The sequence below is a fragment of the Oncorhynchus masou genome, chromosome 8 (genome assembly GCF_036934945.1).
Source record: "Oncorhynchus masou masou isolate Uvic2021 chromosome 8, UVic_Omas_1.1, whole genome shotgun sequence".
In the NCBI taxonomy this organism is placed as follows: Eukaryota; Metazoa; Chordata; class Actinopteri; order Salmoniformes; family Salmonidae; genus Oncorhynchus; species Oncorhynchus masou.
In genome coordinates, this window is record NC_088219.1 from 19,884,894 (window position 1) to 19,909,513 (window position 24,620).

The 24,620-nt window shown below is 43.7% G+C and overlaps 1 protein-coding gene across 1 annotated transcript in view; it reads right to left on the reverse strand.

Moving 5' to 3' along the window:
- LOC135544345 (ephrin-B2-like) overlaps positions 1 to 24,620 on the reverse strand; it is a 61,242-nt gene that overhangs the window by 23,258 nt on the left and 13,364 nt on the right. The window contains exon 2 of the mRNA XM_064971886.1: positions 7,153 to 7,448. Coding sequence (XP_064827958.1) covers positions 7,153 to 7,448 — 296 coding nt within the window. The remainder of the gene's footprint in view (positions 1 to 7,152; positions 7,449 to 24,620) is intronic.

Below are 24,620 nucleotides of genomic sequence, written 5' to 3' on the forward strand. Positions count from 1 at the left end.
CACACACACACACACACACACACACACACACACACACACACACACACACACACACACACACACACACACACACACACACACACACACACACACACACACACACACACACACACACACACACACACACACACACACACACCTGCAGCTTGGCCCTGAATGCCATGTTTGCTGGTCTAGTGTGGCTGTGGTATGGCTAGCTGCCTGACTCTGAGCTGTGGGCTGGAGTCCCAGTTGAATGGGTCATTCCCCCACTGTGTCCTTGAGCTCTCCATGGTGTATTACGGTCAATTAAACACCAGTGCACAAATGACCTCAACATGTTTATGCAAATATGTAAAACAGCAGGCCGGTGAGTGAATTCCCTCTCCTCGCCCAGCTTTCTGTCTCTCAGTGCTCCAACTCATTACTGCCATATTGGAAAAATTAACAAATGCCAAGATAGGTTAATTAAATGTGATTTCCCCATGGTTAGGTTCACACACATATGCACACACACACACACACACACACACACACACACACACACACACACACACACACACACACACACACACACACACACACACACACACACACACACACACACATGAACACGCTCACATACTAGCATCTGTCCATCTAGCATCTGTCATAAAGGTAGAAGACAAAACTATGCCAGAATGCTCACATCAGAATATACAAACATTTCATAACCTTTGTAAATATTCAATTGAAGAAAAAAATACATCTGGTCTACATGCAGTGAGCTGAGACATATTTTCCTCTACAGAGCATGTCCATGTAGAGATCTGCTAACATGCTCCTGTCATGGCTGGATCAGAGCATGCCCATGTAGAGATCTGCTAACATACTCGTGTCATGGCTGGATCAGAGCATGCCCATGTAGAGATCTGCTGACATGCTCCTGTCATGGCTGGATCAGAGCATGCCCATGTAGAGATCTGTTAACATACTCCTGTCATGGCTGGATCAGAGCATGTCCATGTAGAGATCTGTTAACATGCTCGTGTCATGGCTGGATCAGAGCATGTCCATGTAGAGATCTGCTGACATGCTCCTGTCATGGCTGGATCAGAGCATGCCCATGTAGAGATCTGCTGACATGCTCCTGTCATGGCTGGATCAGAGCATGTCCATGTAGAGATCTGCTGACATGCTCCTGTCATGGCTGGATCAGAGCATGCCCATGTAGAGATCTGCTGACATGCTCCTGTCATGGCTGGATCAGAGCATGCCCATGTAGAGATCTGCTGACATGCTCCTGTCATGGCTGGATCAGAGCATGCCCATGTAGAGATCTGCTGACATGCTCCTGTCATGGCTGGATCAGAGCATGCCCATGTAGAGATCTGCTGACATGCTCCTGTCATGGCTGGATCAGAGCATGCCCATGTAGAGATCTGCTAACATGCTCCTGTCATGGCTGGATCAGAGCATGTCCATGTAGAGATCTGCTGACATGCTCCTGTCATGGCTGGATCAGAGCATGCCCATGTAGAGATCTGCTGACATGCTCGTGTCATGGCTGGATCAGAGCATGTCCATGTAGAGATCTGCTGACATGCTCCTGTCATGGCTGGATCAGAGCATGTCCATGTAGAGATCTGCTGACATGCTCGTGTCATGGCTGGATCAGAGCATGTCCATGTAGAGATCTGCTGACATGCTCCTGTCATGGCTGGATCAGAGCATGCACATGTAGAGATCTGCTGACATGCTCGTGTCATGGCTGGATCAGAGCATGTCCATGTAGAGATCTGCTGACATGCTCCTGTCATGGCTGGATCAGAGCATGTCCATGTAGAGATCTGCTAACATGCTCCTGTCATGGCTGGATCAGAGCATGCACATGTAGAGATCTGCTGACATGCTCCTGTCATGGCTGGATCAGAGCATGTCCATGTAGAGATCTGCTAACATGCTCCTGTCATGGCTGGATCAGAGCATGTCCATGTAGAGATCTGCTGACATGCTCCTGTCATGGCTGGATCAGAGCATGCACATGTAGAGATCTGCTGACATGCTCCTGTCATGGCTGGATCAGAGCATGTCCATGTAGAGATCTGCTGACATGCTCCTGTCATGGCTGGATCAGAGCATGTCCATGTAGAGATCTGTTAACATACTCCTGTCATGCAGGGGAGTACACACACTCCTGAGCCCCAGACATCACACACACACACACACACACACACACACACACACACACACACACACACACATACACGCGCACACACGTGCACACACACACATTCTACCACCCCTGAGGGGCTGATCTGTTGTCGCTACTGTTGTGAGAGACATATGGAAATTATTTCTCATAGAGACACAGAAATGCATGACAAACTGGAATGTTAAGGAGCAGAAAAATAAATGTACAGCATTACATCTTCCTGAAATGTTCTGTAACGATAGCTCTTCCATGGTGTTCTGTAACGATAGCTCTTCCATGGTGTTCTGTAACGATAGCTCTTCCATGGTGTTCTGTAACGATAGCTCTTCCATGGTGCTCTGTAACGATAGCTCTTCCATGGTGTTCTGTAACGATAGCTCTTCCATGGTGTTCTGTAACGATAGCTCTTCCATGGTGTTCTGTAACGATAGCTCTTCCATGGTGCTCTGTAACGATAGCTCTTCCATGGTGTTCTGTAACGATAGCTCTTCCATGGTGCTCTGTAACGATAGCTCTTCCATGGTGCTCTGTAACGATAGCTCTTCCATGGTGTTCTGTAACGATAGCTCTTCCATGGTGCTCTGTAACGAAAGCTCTTCCATGGTGCTCTGTAACGATAGCTATTCCATGGTGTTCTGTAACGATAGCTCTTCTATGGTGTTCTGTAACGATAGCTCTTCCATGGTGCTCTGTAACGATAGCTCTTCCATGGTGCTCTGTAACGATAGTGTTTCCATGGTGCTCTGTAACAATAGTGTTTCCATGGTGCTCTGTAACGATAGCTCTTCCATGGTGCTCTGTAACGATAGCATTTCCATGGTGTTCTGTAACATTAGTGTTTCCATGGTGTTCTGTAACGATAGCTCTTCCATGGTGTTCTGTAACGATAGCTCTTCCATGGTGTTCTGTAACGATAGCTCTTCCATGGTGTTCTGTAATGATAGCTCTTCCATGGTGTTCTGTAACGATAGCTCTTCCATGGTGCTCTGTAACGATAGCTCTTCCATGGTGTTCTGTAACGATAGCTCTTCCATGGTGCTCTGTAACGATAGCTCTTCCATGGTGCTCTGTAAGGATGCTCTTCCATGGTGTTCTGTAACGATAGCTCTTCCATGGTGCTCTGTAACGAAAGCTCTTCCATGGTGCTCTGTAACGATAGCTATTCCATGGTGTTCTGTAACGATAGCTCTTCTATGATGTTCTGTAACGATAGCTCTTCCATGGTGCTCTGTAACGATAGCTCTTCCATGGTGCTCTGTAACGATAGTGTTTCCATGGTGCTCTGTAACAATAGTGTTTCCATGGTGCTCTGTAACGATAGCTCTTCCATGGTGCTCTGTAACGATAGCATTTCCATGGTGTTCTGTAACATTAGTGTTTCCATTGTGTTCTGTAACCATAGTGTTTCCATGATGTTCTGTAACGATAGCTCTTCCATGGTGTTCTGTAACGATAGTGTTTCCATGGTTTTCTGTAACGATAGCTCTTCCATGGTGTTCTGCAACGATAACTCTTCCATGGTGCTCTGTGACGATAGCATTTCCATGGTGTTCTGTAACCATAGTGTTTCCATGGTGTTCTGTAACTATAGCGTTTCCATGGTGTTCTGTTCTGTAACGATAGTGTTTCCATAATGATTAATAACAATAGAGTTTCCATGGTGTTCTGTACCAATAATGTTTCCATTGTGTTCTGTAACAATAGCGTTTTCATGGTGTTCTGTAACGATAGTGTTTCCATTGTGTTCTGTAACAATAAGGTTTCCAAGGTGTTCTGCAAAGATAGTGTTTCCATTGTGTTATGTAATGATAGCTCTTCTATGGTGTTCTGTAACGATAGCTCTTCCATGGTGCTCTGTAACGATAGCTCTTCCATGGTGCTCTGTAACGATAGTGTTTCCATGGTGCTCTGTAACAATAGTGTTTCCATGGTGCTCTGTAACGATAGCTCTTCCATGGTGCTCTGTAACGATAGCATTTCCATGGTGTTCTGTAACATTAGTGTTTCCATGGTGTTCTGTAACGATAGCTCTTCCATGGTGTTCTGTAACGATAGCTCTTCCATGGTGTTCTGTAACGATAGCTCTTCCATGGTGTTCTGTAACGATAGCTCTTCCATGGTGTTCTGTAACGATAGCTCTTCCATGGTGCTCTGTAACGATAGCTCTTCCATGGTGTTCTGTAACGATAGCTCTTCCATGGTGCTCTGTAACGATAGCTCTTCCATGGTGCTCTGTAAGGATAGCTCTTCCATGGTGTTCTGTAACAATAGCTCTTCCATGGTGCTCTGTAACGAAAGCTCTTCCATGGTGCTCTGTAACGATAGCTATTCCATGGTGTTCTGTAACGATAGCTCTTCTATGATGTTCTGTAACGATAGCTCTTCCATGGTGCTCTGTAACGATAGCTCTTCCATGGTGCTCTGTAACGATAGTGTTTCCATGGTGCTCTGTAACAATAGTGTTTCCATGGTGCTCTGTAACGATAGCTCTTCCATGGTGCTCTGTAACGATAGCATTTCCATGGTGTTCTGTAACATTAGTGTTTCCATTGTGTTCTGTAACCATAGTGTTTCCATGATGTTCTGTAACGATAGCTCTTCCATGGTGTTCTGTAACGATAGTGTTTCCATGGTTTTCTGTAACGATAGCTCTTCCATGGTGTTCTGCAACGATAACTCTTCCATGGTGCTCTGTGACGATAGCATTTCCATGGTGTTCTGTAACCATAGTGTTTCCATGGTGTTCTGTAACTATAGCGTTTCCATGGTGTTCTGTTCTGTAACGATAGTGTTTCCATAATGATTAATAACAATAGAGTTTCCATGGTGTTCTGTACCAATAATGTTTCCATTGTGTTCTGTAACAATAGCGTTTTCATGGTGTTCTGTAACGATAGTGTTTCCATTGTGTTCTGTAACAATAAGGTTTCCAAGGTGTTCTGCAAAGATAGTGTTTCCATTGTGTTATGTAATGATAGCTCTTCCATGGTGTTCTGTAACGATTGTGTTTCCATGGTGTTCTGTAATGATTGTGTTTCCATGGTGTTCTGTAACGATAGTGTTTCCATGGTGTTCTGTAACGATTTTGTTTCCATGGTGTTCTATAACGATAGCGTTTCCATGATCTTCTGTAACAATAGTGTTTCCATGGTGTTTTGTATCGGTAGTGTTTCCATGGTGTTCTGTAACGATAGCTCTTCCATGGTGTTCTGAAATGATAGCATTTCCATGGTGTTCTGTAACCATAGTGTTTCCATGGTGTTCTGTAATTATAGCTCTTCCATGGTGTTCTGGAGCTATAGTGTTTCCATGGTGTTCTGTAATGATAGTGTTTCCATGGTGTTCTGTAATAATAGTTTTTCCATGATGTTCTGTAACGATAGCATTTCCATGGTGTTCTGTAATGATAGTGTTTCCATGGTGTTCTGTAATGATAGTGTTTCCATGGTGTTCTGTAACGATAGCTCTTCCATGGTGTTCTGAAATGATAGCATTTCCATGGTGTTCTGTAACCATAGTGTTTCCATTGTGTTCTGTAATTATAGCTCTTCCATGGTGTTCTGGAGCTATAGTGTTTCCATGGTGTTCTGTAATGATAGTGTTTCCATGGTGTTCTGTAATAATAGTTTTTCCATGATGTTCTGTAACGATAGCATTTACATGGTGTTCTGTAACGATAGTGTTTCCATGGTGTTCTGTAACGATAGTGTTTCCATGGTGTTCTGTAATGATAGCTCTTCCATGGTGTTCTGAAATGATAGCATTTCCATGGTGTTCTGTAACCATAGTGTTTCCATGCTGTTCTGTAATGATAGCTCTTCCATGGTGTTCTGTAACTATAGTGTTTCCATTGTGTTCTGTAACGATAGTGTTTCCAAGGTGTTCTTTAAAGATAGTGTTTCCATGGTGTTCTGTAATGATAGTGTTTCCATGGTGTTCTGCAAAGATAGTGTTTCCATTGTGTTCTGTAACGATAGTGTTTCCAAGGTGTTCTGTAAAGATAGTGTTTCCATTGTGTTCTGTGACGATAGTGTTTCCATTGTGTTCTGTAACGATAGTGTTTCCAAGGTGTTCTGTAAAGATAGTGTTTCCATTGTGTTCTGTAATGATAGTGTTTCCATTGTGTTCTGTAATGATAGCTCTTCCATGGTGTTCTGTTACTAGAGTGTTTCCATGGTGTACTGTAATTATAGCCTTTCCATGGTGTTCTGTAACCGTATTGTTTCCATTGTGTTCTGTAACGATAGTGTTTCCATGGTGTTTTGTATCGGTAGTGTTTCCATGGTGTTCTGTAACTATAGTGTTTCCATGGTGTTCTGTAACTATAGTGTTTCCATGGTGTCATGTAATGATAGTGTTTCCATGATGATCTGTAATTATAGTTTTTCCATTGTGTTCTGTAATGATAACATTTCCATGGTGTTCTATAATGATTGTGTTTCCATAGTGATTAATAACAATAGAGTTTCCATGGTGTTCTGTTCCAACAATGTTTCCATGGATGTTCTGTAACTATAGTGTTTCCATTGTGTTCTGTAACGATAGTGTTTCCAAGGTGTTCTGTAAAGATAGTGTTTCCATTGTGTTCTGTAATGATTGTGTTTCCATGGTGTTCTGTAATGATAGTGTTTCCATGGTGTTCTGCAAAGATAGTGTTTCCATTGTGTTCGATAACGGTAATGTTTCCATGGTGTTCTGTAACAATACTATTTCCATTGTGTTCTGTAACGATAGCGTTTCCATGGTGTTCATAACAATAGTGTTTCCATGGTGTTCTGTCATGCTAGTGTTTCCGTGGTGTTCAGTAACGATAGCGTTTCCATGATGTTCTGTAACGATAGCATTTCCATGGTGTTCTGTAATGATAGTGCTTCCATTGTGCATACCAGACATTTCTAAAACTTGTGCCTTTTCACACACACACACATCCCATCCTCTCTCTCACATGCACACATACACACGCGCACACATCCCCTCACCTATGATGTAGTAGTCCTGCAGGGTCTTGAACTCATGTCCCCACAGGTTGGGGGAGAACTCCTGGAACTTGATGGTGAAGCGCATGTCACTGTTGGGCTTGTCACAGGTGAGCAGCAGGTTTGGCGCGCCCATCACCTCACAACGGTCAGCCTGCTCGCGTGTGGACACCAGGTACAGCTTGTAGTACTCATACTCACTGGGGGAGCGGGGGCCTTGGGGGTTGGAGGCTGGGCAGATCAGATCTAGACGATCCCCTATCTGGGGGTACAACACATAACCCCTGTCATCCTGAAACCTGCAGAGAGAGAGGGAGGGAGACAGAGATGAGAATGGTATCCATGGCAACCAGTGATTGGCAGTGTGATATTTACCCATCTCTGTGTCTGACAGCTTGTGTTTGGAGAGGAGGCCTCTCATCTATTCATGGCACATTTTTGAGGCACAGACAGGTGCCTGTGGGAGCACTGGGTGTGAGGGTACATGCATGCCTGAGAGAGTGGTAAATGTATATGTGTTTCTTTCTGTAGATGAATGTGTGTGTGTTGTGTTGCATGGCCAATCCCCAGGGACCACTTCAATCGCAACACACATTACCCTGTCATTTAGAGGATGCCCTTATGGAAATAATTTCCCAGTGAATACAAATCAAATCACAGCCTAATATCAGCAACGCATCAACACCATTAACAAGGCGTTTAACAAGACTGCAATTTGTAGCAGACCATTAGACAGACAGAGTCAACTCTGCAATACAGAGCAGATTCTCACACTCTTGACCCAAACTGCTACAGACCTATATCTATCCTACCCTGCCTTTCTAAGGTCTTCGAAAGCCAAGTCAACAAACAGATTACCAACCATTTCTTATCTCACCATACCTTCTCTGCTATGCAATCTGGTTTCAGAGCTGGTCATGGGTGCACCTCAGCCACGCTCAAGGTCCTAAACTATATTTTAACCGCCATCGATAAGAAACATTACTGTGCAGCCGTATTCATTGATCTAGCCAAGGCTTTCGACTCTGTCAATCACCACATCCTCATTGGCAGACTCAACAGCCTTGGTTTCTCAAATTATTAATTATTATTTTTTCACCTTTATTTTACTAGGCAAGTCAGTTAAGAACAAATTCTTATTTTCAATGACGGCCTAGGAACAGTGGGTTAACTGCCTGTTCAGTGGCAGAACGACAGATTGTACCATGTCAGCTCAGGGATTTGAACTCGCAGCCTTTCGGTAACTAGTCCAACGCTCTAACCACTTGGCTACCCTGCCACCCCACTAGGTTACCCTGATTGCCTCTCCTGGTTCACCAACTACTTCTCTGATAGAGTTCAGTGTGTCAAATCGGAGGGTCTGCTGTCCGGACCTCTGGCAGTCTCTATGGGGGTGCCACAGGGTTCAATTCTTGGACCGACTCTCTTCTCTGTATACATCAATGATGTCGCTCTTGCTGCTGGTGAGTCTCTGATCCACCTCTACGCAGACGACACCATTCTGTATACTTCTGGCCCTTCTTTGGACACTGTGTTAACAACCCTCAAGGCAAGCTTCAATGCCATACAACTCTCCTTCTGTGGCGTCCTATTACTCTGAAATACAAGTAAAACTAAATGCATGCTCTTCAACCGATCGCTGCCTGCACCTGCCCGCCTGTCCAACATCACTACTCTGGACGGCTCTGACTTAGAATACGTGGACAACTACAAATACCAATCTCCAATCCAAAGTTAAATCTAGAATTGGCTTCCTATTTCGCAACAAAGCATCCTTCACTCATGCTTCCAAACACACCCTTGTAAAACTGACCGTCCTACCAATCCTCGACTTCGGCGATGTCATTTACAAAATAGCCTCCAATACCCCACTCAACAAATTGGATGCAGTCTATCAGAGTGCAATTTGTTTTGTCACCAAAGCCCCATATACTACCCACCATTGCGACCTGTACGCTCTCGTTGGCTGGCCCTCGCTTCATACTCGTCGCCAAACCCACTGGCTCCATGTCATCTACAAGACCCTGCTCGGTAAAGTCCCCCCTTATCTCAGCTCGCTGGTCACCATAGCATCACCCACCTGTAGCACACGCTCCAGCAGGTATATCTCTCTGGTCACCCCCAAAACCAATTCTTTCTTTGGCCGCCTCTCCTTCCAGTTCTCTGCTGCCAATGACTGGAACGAACTACAAAAATCTCTGAAACTGGAAACACTTATCTCCCTCACTAGCTTTAAGCACCAACTGTCAGAGCAGCTCACAGATTACTGCACCTGTACATAGCCCACCTATAATTTTGCCCAAACAACTACCTCTTTCCCTGCTGTATTTATTTTATTTATTTTGCTCCTTTGCACCCCATTATTTGTATTTCTACTTTGCACATTCTTCCACTGCAAATCTACCATTCCAGTGTTTTACTTGCTATATTGTATTTACTTTGCCACCATGGCCTTTTTTTGCCTTTAGCTCCCTTATCTCACCTCATTTGCTCACATCGTATATAGACTTGTTTATACTGTATTATTGACTGTATGTTTGTTTTACTCCATGTGTAACTCTGTGTCGTTGTATGTGTCGAACTGCTTTGCTTTATCTTGGCCAGATCACAATTGTAAATGAGAACTTGTTCTCAACTTGCCTAACTGGTTAAATAAAGGTGAAATATTTTTTTTTTAATAAAAATTCAGTGAAGGAATGAAGACCACAAACTTGGAATTGTGTCCTTTGTCTGAGTAATTCTGCATTCTTTACAATGTTTGTAAAATGTTTGTTTTTTTAAATTCATGGACAACTAAACTCTCTAATTGTCTCCCTAATAATCCTAAAGTCAATTATGCTGCCATGGTTTCCACATTTTATTTTTAATACAGCTTCTTAGACTTGTGGGACTTCGCGGTGGTCTTTGTAGTCTGTTGGGCATTCCAAAGTAAATTCCCCCAAAATTCCTGAGAAATCCAACAACGCCAGCTGACAGTCTCTAGACTCTAGATGACACATTTCATTCACTGTGAATTCATGGTCATTTCACGGTGAAACCATTCTAAACTCCCCACCTTGAGTCTAACATCAGAGAATACTACAACACCTGATAACTAGAGCTCTGTGTAGAAGAACCCTTGCGTCTAACATCAGAGTATATTTCACCACCTGATGACTAGAGCTCTGTGTAGAAGAACCCTTGAGCAGATGAAGGCGCAGAGAGCCTCAAATACCTGGCTCTCCATTAAGCTCTTAGCGCCCTGAGAGCCTGGTGACATTTCAGCACAGGGAGGGATAAGCAGACAAATAAAACATGGTCCTACAGGCTCCTTTCCTATCTCCTCCTCTTCATCTCTCTCTCCTTCTCTCGGATCACAGTGTTTTGGGAGAGAGGGAAACAAGGGTTTGGGGCATTTGACAGAGCATGATAATCACTTTGAGGTTTTCCTGTGACATAGGCTACAGTAGGAAAAACTATGAAGGATACAGTATGTACCATGTAGTGGCTTTGACCTGGACCATAATGGACAACTAAAACTAGGTCTTGGTCCTGCATGATCACAGTTACACAGGCCTGAGCTTCACAGTGAACTGATCTGCACAGATAGAACAGATAATGAGAGAAACTGACCTTTTCATTTGTCAGGACATCTCACAGAGACATCTTCCACTCAGCACACACATCACATCCAAGCTATCACATGGGATCCTACACTAGTTATTCTACACACACATTTAGCAATGTAAGTAGATACTTACTGTGCAGGCCTTTGAATTTTGAGCCAGCACCTCCCTATGTTGAGTAATCAAATAATGTCTATCACTAGCTAGGTTTCCGTCCATGTGGCGACAGATTTTCGTGCAAATATGCGAATTTTCCCACCATTGCCATTTCCACCAAACTCACTTCTAGCAAATAAATGTCAGGGCGTGATGACATTGTGCACACAAATGTATTTTTTCGCTAAAGTATTCATATACTTGAAAGTTTAATGCGTTTCCATGGCATTTTCAACTACCGATAGTTGTGCGTGTGCGCTCTTGCCAACAGCTCACAGATACAGTGCTGGTAGGCTATGTGGATAGGCTAGTCTACATCAAATCAAATTTATTTATAACGTTCTTATACAGAAACACAGCCTAAAACCCCAAACAGCAAGCAACGCAGATGTAGAAGCACGGTGGTTAGGAAAACTTCCCTAGAAAGGCAGGAACATAGGAAGAAACCTAGTGAGGAACCAGGCTCTGAGGGGTGGCCAGTCCTCTTCTGGCTGTTCCGGGTGGAGATTATAAGAGTACATGGCCATTAAGGCCAGATCGTTCTCCAAGATGTTCATAGATGACCAGCAGGGTCAAATAATAATCACAGTTGTTGCAACAGGTCAGCACCTCAGGAGTAAATGTCAGTTGGCTTTTCATAACTGAGCATTCAGAGGTCAAGACAGCAGATGCGGTAGAGAGGGAGGGAGGGAGGGAGAGAGAGAGAGAGAGAGAGAGAGAGAGAGAGAGAGAGTTGCAGGCAGAACAGTTGAAACTGGATCAACTGGATAGGGAAAGCCAGCAGTAATCAGGCCAGGTAGTCCTGAGGCATGGTCCTAGGGCTCAGGTACTCCGCGAGGGGAGAGCGAGAAAGAGAGATGGGGGAATTAGAGGGAGCATACTTAAGATCACACAGGACACCAGATAAGACAGAAGAATTTCACCAGATAGGACAGACTGACCCTAGGCCCACGGCACATAGAGTATTGCAGCATAGGGCCAACCAGGCAGGATATAACCCCACCCACTTTGCCAAGGCACAGCCCCCACACCACTAGACGGATATCAACAGACCACCAACTTACTACACTGAGGCAAGGCTGAGTACAGCCCACTACAATCTCCTCCACCGCCCAAGCCCGAGGGAGCGCAAATATCGTCAGTGCCTCAACCCACTCAAGTCAAGTATAGCGGAAAAAGCCTGGCACGACGTGACGCACCCCTCCTAGGAACGGCACGGAAGAGCACTAGTGAGCCAGTGACTGAGCTCCCGTAAGAGAGAGGTTAAGAGGTTAAGAGGCAGAGAATCCCAGTGCAGAGAGGGGAGCCAGGCAGAGACAGCAAGGGCAGTTCATCACTCTACTGCACCGCTGAAACAGACTACACTCAATCATAGGACCTACTGAAGAGATGAGTCTTCTGTAGAGACTTAAAGTTCGAGACTGAGTCTGCATCTCTCACGGGGTCGGCAGACCGTTCCATAAAAATGGAGCTCTATAGGAGAAAGCAGTGCCTCCAGCTGTTTTCTTATAAATTCTAGGGACAATAAAGAGGCCTGCGTCGTGTGGCCATAGCGTACGTGTAGGTACTGTAAGTATTCAGCTCCTTTGCTATGAGACTCGAAATTGTGCTCAGTTGCATCCTGTTTCCATTGACCATCCTTGAGATGTTTCTACAACTTGATTGGAGTCCACCTGTGGTAAATTCAATTGATTGAACATTATTTGGAAAGAGACACACCTGTCTATATAAGGTCCCAGTTGACAGTGCATGTCAGAGCAAAAACCAAGCCATGAGGTCAAAGTAAATATCCGTAGAACTCAGAGACAAGATTGTGTCGAGGCACAAATCTGGGGAAGGGTACCAAATTCTGCAGCATTGAAGGTCCTCAAGAACACAGCGTCCTCCATCATTTTTAAATGTAAGATGTTTGGAACAGACAATACTCTTCCTAGAGCTGGCCATCCCGGCCAAACTGAGCAATCTGTGGAGATGGGAGAACCTTCAAGAAGTACAACCATCTCTGTATCACTCCACCAATCAGGCTTTTATGGTAGAGTGGCGAGACGGAAGCCGAAATTGTACCGAAACTTCCTGTTTCTATCACAGCTGTCGTGATTTCTTTTATACGGTATGTGTTTACTCACATAAAACTGTGGACAGAGACGTGGTTACTGGTTAGCTTTCCATCCAATTGCCGACAGATTTTTATGCAAATATTCAAAAAATGCCCCACCAGAGATGTATTCACATCAAATTGACTAGTTGCGGATAAAAGTGATTAAATAGTGCACACAAAAAAATACTTTTGCAGTTGAATTCCCAATTAACTAATAACAAATACAAGTTAAATGGGTTTCCATCGCATTTCGAGACGTAGAGGGAGGACGACATAACATGTCATCGCGTGACTCCAAATTTACTTCGCTATGATGGTTATTATATCAATATTTGCGCCATTTCTTGCATAATTAATTATATAAACACAATAAGATCCCACCTTGTCTAGCGTTTTTTGTTTGTCGACAATTGGAACATTTACCGGCAAATTTGCTGTTTCCATCAGGCCTGTAGGGAAAATGTTTTTCTGACATGTACATGTACCGACATGTACTCTTTACTCGCATAAAAAGGTTGTATGAAAACCTGGTTACCATTTATCTTTTCACTTCTGCACTTCACGTGCATTATATTGTGGCTTACAGTATTGGTTTGCTACAGAGCTATTTAAGTCTCCTTACTGAGACATTCCAATCAGTATTTCTATCTGTCCTCCTAATTTCAACATCCCCATCATACACTGCTGTGCAGCAAGTAGCCAATCAAGGGTGTCTGTGACATTTCTACACACGTGACATCAGTGATTACAACAGGTCCCACACTGTCAACCTCCTGTAATAACTTTAGCCTGAGGTCACTTCCTGGCACTAGAAGCCTGACGCCATTCACATCTACACGCCATTGACCTTGTTGAGTCGATTCAAAGTTACAGCACACTGTTGAAGGCTAGGATCGGAGCCTGCAAATGGACCTCGTGACTGTTGAAGGTCCTCCAAGAATTAGTGGGATTAGATGGAAAGCATGGTTGAACATAGCTACGAAGCATGGACCGTGGCCATATTCAACATAGTTGTGGGCCTTATAGTGGGCTCCTTTAAACTTCTGCTTGATGCTCATCTGGGGGAACTTCCATTCATCTGATCTTACATTGACGCTGAAGCGAACTACATGAATATTGAATTTTCTCTTTCAACTTCTCTTTCTAAAACAACAGAGCTGATGATGAAACACATTCTGATGCCACATTCATGGTAGAGTTTTAAAATCGCGCCATAAATGATGCATCAGGATTGCATGCATAATCTGAACTATTAATATCAAATGAAAACGGGTCAGTATGAATCAGTCAGTCGTTGTTATGACAACACAAAGGTCAAAGGAAGGGCAACCATAGCTTACTTGACATTTTAATCTATGCGTGTGAGTGCATATCTGCTAGATTGTGTTTATCATGTGTTTACATTACAGTCTCTACTTGTGGTATATGTCATGCTACAGAGGATTCAGTGTGTTGCTCCCACTGCCTTATTACCCCTGTGGGCAGGTTGTAATGGCCTCTGGCCGCCTTCATGGCCCAGTGTTTATGGGAATGAGGGTGTTTGCTTAATTGCCTGCCTGCACCCTTCTCATCTTATTTCACACCCACTGCATTCACTAGCTGTAGTTCCAGCTGTAACCCCACCTCGTGAATACACTTCAAGCTCCATGTTTGCCCACACCATCCTGCCTCACTGCTCTGTTGGAGATGTTTTCAGGCAAACTTCCCCTGGAATCTCCCTTGCAGCTCCATGCTACTGCCCCTGTCCCGGTCTGGAGGTCCTGTATAGAGAAGGACCGTACCAGGAGGCACCAGGGCCTGCAGCCCACTCAGCCAGCCTCAGCCCATCTGCCCACCCAGTGTGAACACGTTGGTAGGTGGCCTGGTTCATTAGACCACGGTTTTCACTGGCATGAGGTGGAACATGGTTTCGCATTTGAATGGTTTACAGGCCAGCCAGTAACAAGGCCAGCCATTAAACAAAACAAGCTAGAATAGTGAAAGTGGGCAGTCAGATCACAGAAGTCCAGCAGAGTAGTCTGTCTGATCTGTACAGCAGACAAGTGGTGAGTTCCAGGTCACTATTAGTTTCAGGTCCTACCCTCTGGCTCCTGGTTTAGATTCCCCACTGTTAAGACTAACAGGTACAACAGTGGAGGCTCCTCCTCAGAGGAAGGGGAGAAACATCCTCCTAAGTGAGTTTCATAAAAATAGTAAAACATTTTTAAAAAGTTGTCATTTTTAGATAAAACTATACTAAATATATTCACGTCACCAAATCATCTATTAAAACACACTGTTTTGTAATGAAGGTTTGCAGTAGTTTCAATAGCATTCTGTAGGATAGCGCCATGGTGTTGCCCGAGCACAGCTAGTTTCCCTCCTTCAATACAAAACCTAGGAGGCTCGTGGTTCTCACCCCTTTCCATAGATGTACACAGAAATACTGACAACTTCCGGAGGACATCCTCCAAACTATCAGAGCTCTTGCAGCATGAACTGACATGTTGTCCACCCAATCAAAGGATCAAAGAATTAATCTAGTACTGAAAGCATAAGCTACAGCTAGCTAGCACTGCAGTGCATAAAATGTGGTGAGTAGCTGGCTCAAAGAGAAGACAATAGTTGAACAGTTTTGAACAAAATAATTGATTAAAAATGAAGGATAAGCAAGAGAGAGAAAGAGAGTGAGCTCGCTATATTTCATATTTTATTCACTTTCAGTTTCTTACCAAGCGAATGCAGCTACCTAGCTTAGCCTACTCAAACATCTGGCTCAAACAGAGATGGATGCTATGTTAGCTAGCTAGCTATGGTTATCCAACACCAGAACTCTTCCAAGTCAAGGTAAGCTTTTGGTTTTATACATTTATTGCCACTGGGGCCCGCCGGTGTAAATGCTAAACTGTTTGCTAACTGTACATTGTACTGCATGATTGTAGTGGGTTTACTAATGCGTTAGCTACTTAGAACAATGTTGACTTGATTTTAGCTAATATGGTGACAACGATGTAGGCTGTGTGTAGCAGTTAGTGGTTATGATATGAAGGTTTGGCTTGGAAATGTTTTTTGGCAAAGGGAAAAGGTGAGAGGAGGAGAGCACATAGATGCGAGAAGGAACTATCCAACGATCAAAGGGATCGTGCTGTTTACATGTGGCTGCTATGAAAGTGAACTGTGTTTGCATGTGATCAGGGGTGTATTCATTCTGCCGATTCTGTTGAAAACGCTTCTTAAATGGAAGCAAATTGAACGAAACGGGGATATACACACCTGAATGTGTCCAATACAAACTCTAATTTGCAACTAATAATTACACCGGAGATCAACTAGATGCAGGCAAGATTGTGCAAGGCGGTATTGAATGTGTCAATGTCTGTCACCTTCATTACTCAAATTTCTCTCGACCTGTACAGTTCAAATTGTCATGCCCTGATCTGTTTCACCTGTCCTGATGCTTGTCTCCACCCCCTCCAGGTGTTGCCCATATTACCCACTTATCCCCTGGATATTTACACCTGTGTTTTCTGTCTGTCCGTGCCAGTTTGTCTTGTTGGTTCAAGTCAATCAGTGTTTTGTCTCAGCTTCTATTTTTCTCCAGTCTCTCTTTTTCCTCATCCTCCTGGTTTTGAACCTTGCCTGTCCTGACCCCATACCACGCTGCCTGTCCCTGAGCCTGCCTGCCGTCCTGTACCTTGGCCCCACTACTCTGGATATTCGACCCCTGCCTGCCTTGACCTATCGTTTGCCTGCCCCTGTTGGTTTAATAAACATTGTTACTTCAACACAGTCTGCACTCGGGTCTTACCTTGATTCCTGATAACACTACCGTTCAAAGGTTTGGACTCCGGGATGCTGGCCTTCGAGGCAGATTTCCTCTGTCCAGTGTCTGTGTTCTTTTGCCAATCTTAATATTTTCTTTTTATTGACCAGTCTGAGATATGGCTTTTTCCTTGCAACTCTGCCTAGAAAACCAGCATCCCGGAGTGGCCTCTTCACTGTTGACGTTGAGACTTGTGGTACTATTTAATGAAGCTGCCAGTTGAGGACTTGAGATGTGCCTGTTTCTCAAACTAGACACTCTAATGTACTTGTCCTCTTGCTCAGTTGTGCACCGGGGTCTCCCACTCCTCTTTATGTTCTGGTTAGAGCCAGTTTGCACTGTTCTGTGAAGGGAGTAGTACACATCGTTGTACGATATCTTTTGTTTCTTGGCAATTTCTCGCATGGAATAGCCGTTTCTCAGATCAAGAATAGACTGATAAGTTTCAGAAGAAAGGTATTAGTTTCTGGCCATTTTGAGCCTGTAATCGAACCCACAAATGCTGATGCTCCAGATACTCAACTAGTGTAAAGGACAGTTCTATTACTTCTTTAATCAGGACAACAGTTTTCAGCTGTGCTAACATAATTGCATGGGGTTTTTCTAATGATCAATTAGCCTTTTAAAATTATAAACTTGGATTAGCTAACACAACGTGCCATTGGAACACAGGAGTGATGGTTGCTGATAATGGGCCTCTGTACGCCTATGTAGATATTCCATAAAAAAATCAGCCGTTTCCAGCTACAATAGTCATTTACAACATTAACACAGTATTTCTTATCAATTTTATGTTATTTTAATGGACAAAAAATGTACTTTCATTTCAAAAAGAAGGACATTTCTAAGTGACCCCAAACTTTTGAACAGTAGTGTACGTTGTAAACTTTCATTCATAGGCTAGGTTGTAGCAACCTCATGATGGGTATAGGGAACGTTTGAATATCATGTAGTAGCCTAAACCTATCGATGTTACATTGAGCTGAGTGAATGGAATATGAATGACAGTCATCCAATATGCTGTAATAGAAATAAGGCCATGCTCATAAACAAAATAGCGTCCTCCCTCATCTTACTGACCGCCACTGAGGTACAAGCTCTCCTGCACCCCTATAGCCATTTCCCTTTTCAATACAGGGAAGGCTAGGGATGAGGATGTTGAGGAAGACAAAGGTAATATGTTGTTGATGAGGATGATGAAGGTGATGTTGACAATGTTTTTTTGTTTTTGTCAGCACATTGTTGATATGTTGTTAGCGAGATGATCTAAGAATGCACTTAGCATTTACTTATGGGCTACTGAGTGGCGCAGTGTTCTAAGGCACTACATCTCAGTGCAAGACTTGTCACTACAGTCCCTGGTTCAAATCCAGGCTGTATCACATCCTGCAGTGATTGGGAGTGCCATAGGGTGGCGCACAATTGGCCCAGTGTCGTCCGGGTTTGGCTGGGGTAGGCTGTCATTTGTTCTTAACTTACTTGCCTAGTAAATAATAACAATTAAGCAGCTTTGGCTTGTTATACAGTTGTATGATGATCACTAGTGTGCCTGCTGTATAAATGTGTATTGATGGCTGTCAGCCCTATGACTTGATGGGCCAGCTCATTGTAGTCACTGTCACTGTGATCCATTTGATGTGATCACTGTTTTTTATGCTCCTTTGCTGCAAAAACCAATTGCTCTCTGTGACAACAAAAATTGAAACTTGAAAAGCATTTTATACACAGCTCTTAGGGTTTCACACCATAGTTAATTACATGCCAATAAATCAAATCAAATAGTATTTGTCACATGCGCCGAATACAACAATGAAATGCTTAATTACAAGCCCTTAACCAAGAACACAGTTTTAAGAAAATATAGTTCAGAAAATATTTCCTAAATAGACTAAAGTAAAATAAATAAAAATTAACACAAAATAACAATAATGAGGCTATATACAGGGGTTACCGGTACCTAGTCAATGTGCGGGGAACAGGTTAGTCAAGGTAATTTGTACATGTAGGTAGGGGTAAAGTGACTATGCATAGATAATAAACAGCGAGTAGCAGCAGTGAAAAAACGACTGTACAAACACCGTAATTGAGTGCAATCGGAGCTGGGAAGACTCTGTTGGTTAACACATCATTTTCAGGTCTAGAAAGGTGTATAAATGAGAACTTTGTGGCGTCAGTCCCCTAAAACAGCCGTTTGGTGAAATGCTATTAGCGTGCCCTTCCAGGAGCCTTCCCCCAGACCTGATAAGTGAGTGCTGCTTTATCTGAAGTATTTTGTGAGTGTTGTTTGAACCTTTATCGGTGTTATTTAATGAGTTAAGGACTGAGATATAGCACCCACAATCCTACCTCATGACTCAGTCCCCATCAGACGATGCCCTTAACATAGACCAACCATGACACAACCGGAGCTCAGACACAACAACAGCATTCCACTCTAAGGTTGGTTTGTTACAACTGAGGTTGAGGCCACTGAGGTCAGAAAGTTGACATTTTCTAAACGTTGTGGAGTGGAGCTGCGTTTGTCTGACTCTCAGTTGTATCAGCCTGTGAGAGGTAGACATGCACACTGAGGCCCTGGACTCTAACCACACATGAAAAGGCTCATCAAACCCAAATCACATGGTTGATTAGAGATGAGCAGACTACAAATACCCCTTCTCTTTGTTTGGCGGATGAGTGCAAGAAGAAAGTCGGAGAGTCCCGAGGAGAGAGAGAACTCCCTAGACCCTTCTCGCCTTCCTCAACTCCCTTCTCCCCCTCCTTCTTTTCACTTTGCCTTCTTCATTCCTGTCTCCCTCACACATACCAGCACGCCAGGGAACATCTAGGTTTCTATTCTTTGTAATATTTTTTTATTAAAAAGTTTCATAAGAGAGAAGTGTGTGTATTTGAAGCAGAAAGATAGAGATATTGAATATCCAAAGTCAGAGACAAAGAAAGAGACAGAGCTAGAGAGCGAGTTGGTTGGTTTCAATTAGGTGGATTTTGAAAGGGAAATCGGTCTGGTTTGTTAAAACAACTACATGTCATTTGCCAGATTAGTTTGTTTATGTTTTTTCTTATTGCTGACATGGCTCTTGGACCTTGTTCTCCATTCAATGGTCCCCCAATTACCCATAACGCTCTGCGAGGCATACAAAAAATATTATTTATCCCACTTAACCTTTACGAAAGAGAGGGAGGTGCAGGCAGAGACGGAGAGAGAAGGCAGGGATAGAGAAAAACAGGGACTTATGAGGGAGAGAGGCACATGGAGAGATGGGAGGGGAAATGAGCGAAAAGGTTTGGAAGAGAATTCAGATCAAACAAGCACAAAAAACAAGGTTAAAGCCAAGCATGTGTTTTTACTATAGTGATGCACTGTTTTGAGAATTAATTTCATATTGGAGGGAACGTCGTCAGAGGGAACGTCGTCTCACAGTGAAATCATCATCAGTGCAATCTTAAGACTGCAATTACTCCATTCTCCACAGCACGCTCTCATGCTCTGCCAAGGCTTTGAAGGCCTGCCAGGGAAGCACCTTTGAAACAGAAAATTAAAAATGAGAAGGACGGTGAAAGGGGATTTGAAACTAATACTGGCAGGTAGCTACGAGGGTGTGTGAAATGAAGAAAGCAAATGTTAGTGTCTGGAGGTAAGCCATACCCGTACAAAACATGTGAAAGGGAGAAACGTCCTTTATGTCATGCACCCTTTAACTGATTCCTGTCCATATCCTTAGGCAAGATTTAATGAAACCATTGGATTACTGAAGAGATTTCAGCAGATTAGTCTTCTGCCAAGAATCCCAATCAACACTCCAAATGCAGCTTCCACCACTAGTCCCTTTTCTGACTGGTAACATTCTCACTGGTCATGTGTTATTCATAAATCAGTTCCAGATAGCGCTGTCCCTGATCTCATGTAACAACAGTGGTAACATTCCCCACAAATTTGCTCACATTTCAACGGAACGTGATGAAGGACGAGATAGGTTGGTTGATAGGGAAAAAAGAGGATACATGGAGAGATCGAGCTACTGAGTAAGTGATGAAAGGGTGAATCCACTAATGAAGGGATGACAGAGGGAAGGAGAGAGAGGAGAGCGAAAGAGAGAGAGTAATCCCCTCACAGACTGCTTTGTTGTCTGACTGACAGTGGAGCACTCCACAAGAGGGCTGGGTGTGTGTTGTGTTGTGTAGGATTATCCTCCCTTACTCGCACACCCCTAATCTGAGGTCAAGAGGTTCAGCCCATTTGGTGCTTTTTCCAAAGTCACTTTCACAAGACTGGAAAACTTTAGTTTTGTCTCACAAGCAGTTCACTGCAAATTTGCCCATATACAGACAGCGCACCCATGCACACACATACACAACATACCCACTGCACTTTCCATTGCCCATCTTCATTTGACACTGTTTAATCTCCCCAATCTAAACTATTTATCTGTTAAATATTTAGACTGGAAAACACACAGGCCTAACACAGACACACCCAGACACTCATAGTAAACCACACACACACACACACACACACACAGCTGTCTGAGAGGGAGGTGTCACCAAACCTGGCGCCAGGATAATGTGACTAATGGGACAGTTGAAATCGGTGAGGGGGCACACTTTTGGGGGGTTCTTGCATTGGAATTATATACCATAATAAACATAACGTTAAAATGCTGAGTGTTTTGGAAGTGACAAGTTGGCGTCGAAATCTGCAACCCATCTCCACTGCACTGTGTCAGCTCAATGGACAGCGCCCTACACACTAAAGCAAGGCCATTTTGGTAATGATTATAGGCTACAAGATAGATAGGGTAATTCCCCTATTACAAACTGCCTATGTGTAACCAATGTGAAATGGCTAGCTAGTTAGTGGTGGTGCGCGCTAATAGCGTTTCAATCAGTGATGTCACTCGCTTTGAGACCTTGAAGTAGTGGTTCCCCTTGCTCTGCAAGGGCCGCGGCTTTTGTGGAGCGATGGGTAATGATGCTTCATGGGTGTCAGTTGGGATGAGTTCAGAGGGTCCCTGGTTCGAGCCCAGGTTGGGGCGAGGAGAGGGACGGAAGCTATACTGTTGCATATGTGAATGCAGCCGAATACAACTTATTTTTCTTTCCACAGTGTAGTGCATTTCAAAAGCTCCTTGCTTCATGCGTGCTTGGCGAATCCTTCGCTTCTATCAATAGCATGCTTCCAGTTAGAATACCCAGCTTGGGTGAAGGCCTGGTCTGTGTTAGCACTGGATCCAACACAGAACTTTCCACATGGGAACTAAAATGCAGCATCTGCAGTAACTGAGTATTCCAGCCTCTCTCTCTTCCTATAAACTGGTTGCTATAAAATTATTTTTTTAGACAGAAAACCTGTGACTAGGGTACAAACCTGGGCTGGCTCCTCTGTTCCAAGATTGTCAAGGAGAGTCGGGGTGGATTGGGCTGTTGAGCCATTATCCTGGCGGCGCATCGTGGCAGTGGCATATTAGCTGGTTAGCGCTAATAACACTAACGCCTTTTACAGCTAACTAAACTTTGTTACAGCTAACTAAACTTTGTCCTTATAAATGGTCCAATATTGTGGCAGCAAGCAGCTTTAACTGCAGGCTAAACTTGACTTGACCCCATCCTTATAAATCCAAAATCCAATATTACAGGCGGCAGCATATATCTAGTTATTCACATAGCCTACAACGTTATTCACGTAGCCTACACCGTTATTCACGTAGCCTACAACGTTATTCACATAGCCTACAACGTTATTCACATAGCCTATACCGTTATTCACGTAGCCTACAACGTTATTCACATAGCCTACACCGTTATTCACATAGCCTACAACGTTATTCACGTAGCCTACACCGTTATTCACGTAGCCTACAACGTTATTCACGTAGCCTACACCGTTATTCACGTAGCCTACACCGTTATTCACGTAGCCTACACCGTTATTCACGTAGCCTACACCGTTATTCACATAGCCTACACCGTTATTCACATAGCCTACACCGTTATTCACGTAGCCTACACCGTTATTCACGTAGCCTACACCGTTATTCACATAGCCTTCAACGTTATTCACGTAGCCTATACCGTTATTCACATAGCCTAAAACGTTATTCATGTAGCCTTCAACGTTATTCACGTAGCCTTCAACGTTATCCACATAGCCTTCAACGTTATTCATGTAGCCTACAACGTTATTCACGTAGCCTACACCGTTATTCACATAGCCTTCAACGTTATTCACGTAGCCTATACCGTTATTCACATAGCCTAAAACGTTATTCATTATTCACGTTATTCAGCCTACGTTATTCACATAGCCTTCAACGTTATTCATGTAGCCTAGCCTACACCGTTATTCACGTAGCCTTCAACGTTATTCACGTAGCCTACACCGTTATTCACAGTCTTCAACGTTATGCATGTAGCCTACACCGTTATTCACGTAGCCTACACCGTTATTCATGTAGCCTTCAACGTTATTCACCTAGCCTACACCGTTATTCACATAGCCTAAAACGTTATTCATGTAGCCTTCAACGTTATTCACGTAGCCTACACCGTTATTCACATAGCCTTCAACGTTATTCATGTAGCCTACACCGTTATTCACGTAGCCTTCAACGTTATTCATGTAGCCTACACCGTTATTCACGTAGCCTACACCGTTATTCACGTAGCCTTCAACGTTATTCATGTAGCCTACAATGCTATTCACATAGCCTTCAACGTTATTCATGTAGCCTACAATGCTATTCACATAGCCTTCAACGTTATTCATGTAGCCTACAATGCTATTCACGTAGCCTACAACGCTATTCATGTAGCCTACCACAGATAAGCAGCGTTTTCCCCCGCTTTTTATGGAAAAACAAAGGAGATATGTAACCACCCAGTGGCTTTCCATAGTCCCCAACACACAAACACACACTCCACCGTGCGCTCTGTCTATAGTGCTGATACAGCGCAGTGGAGATACTGTCATTTAATCATTTTCATTTTGCTATTTTTATATAGAGACATAAAACTTAAACTGAGGTGGCACAAGTTTCAACTGAAGGGGCAAAGACCCCTTTTGTCCCCTCGTGGAGCCAGGCCCGGGTGTCACAGGAGTATAGGACAGGGTGGATTGTTCCTCACCACTGGATGTGTAAACAATGGATTCAAATCCAATTCCAAAGTTGAACTGCCGCGAGATGGTGCACACGAGCAAGACGAAACATCATATTGCATGAGCAAACACTGAGTTAAGAGAGAACAATGTGGTCGAGGGAGCAGGGGATGGGTCCAGCGGATGCACAGGCTAGTTGAGAGCACAAGTTCAACTTGAGAGCTTGCAAGTGTGACTTTGAGCGAGCAGAACGTCATTATCACAGATCCATAGACGCAGGAAGAGGTTTGAGTTGGTGTCACGATCGTCATTGGAAGCATACTCGGACCAAAGCGCAGCGTGATCTGGGTTCCACATATTTATTGATGTGAAACTTTAAACAAGACAAAATAAAGAAACAGCGAAACGTGATGTAAATGAAGTGCAACAACACAAAAAATAAGATCCCACAAAACACAGTGGGGAAATGGCTGCCTAAATATGATCCCCCAATCAGAGACAATGATAAACAGCTGATAGGGAACCATACCAGGCCAACATAGAAATCAACAAACTAGATAGGAACACCCCCCTAGTCACACCCCGACCTAACCCAACATAGAGAATAAAAATGCTCTCTATGGTCAGGGCGTGACAGTAACCCCCCCCAGAACCTGAAACCAACTGGTGAGGGTGACTAGTGGCGGTGGCGGCCCCCGATGCGGGTCTTTGCCCCCG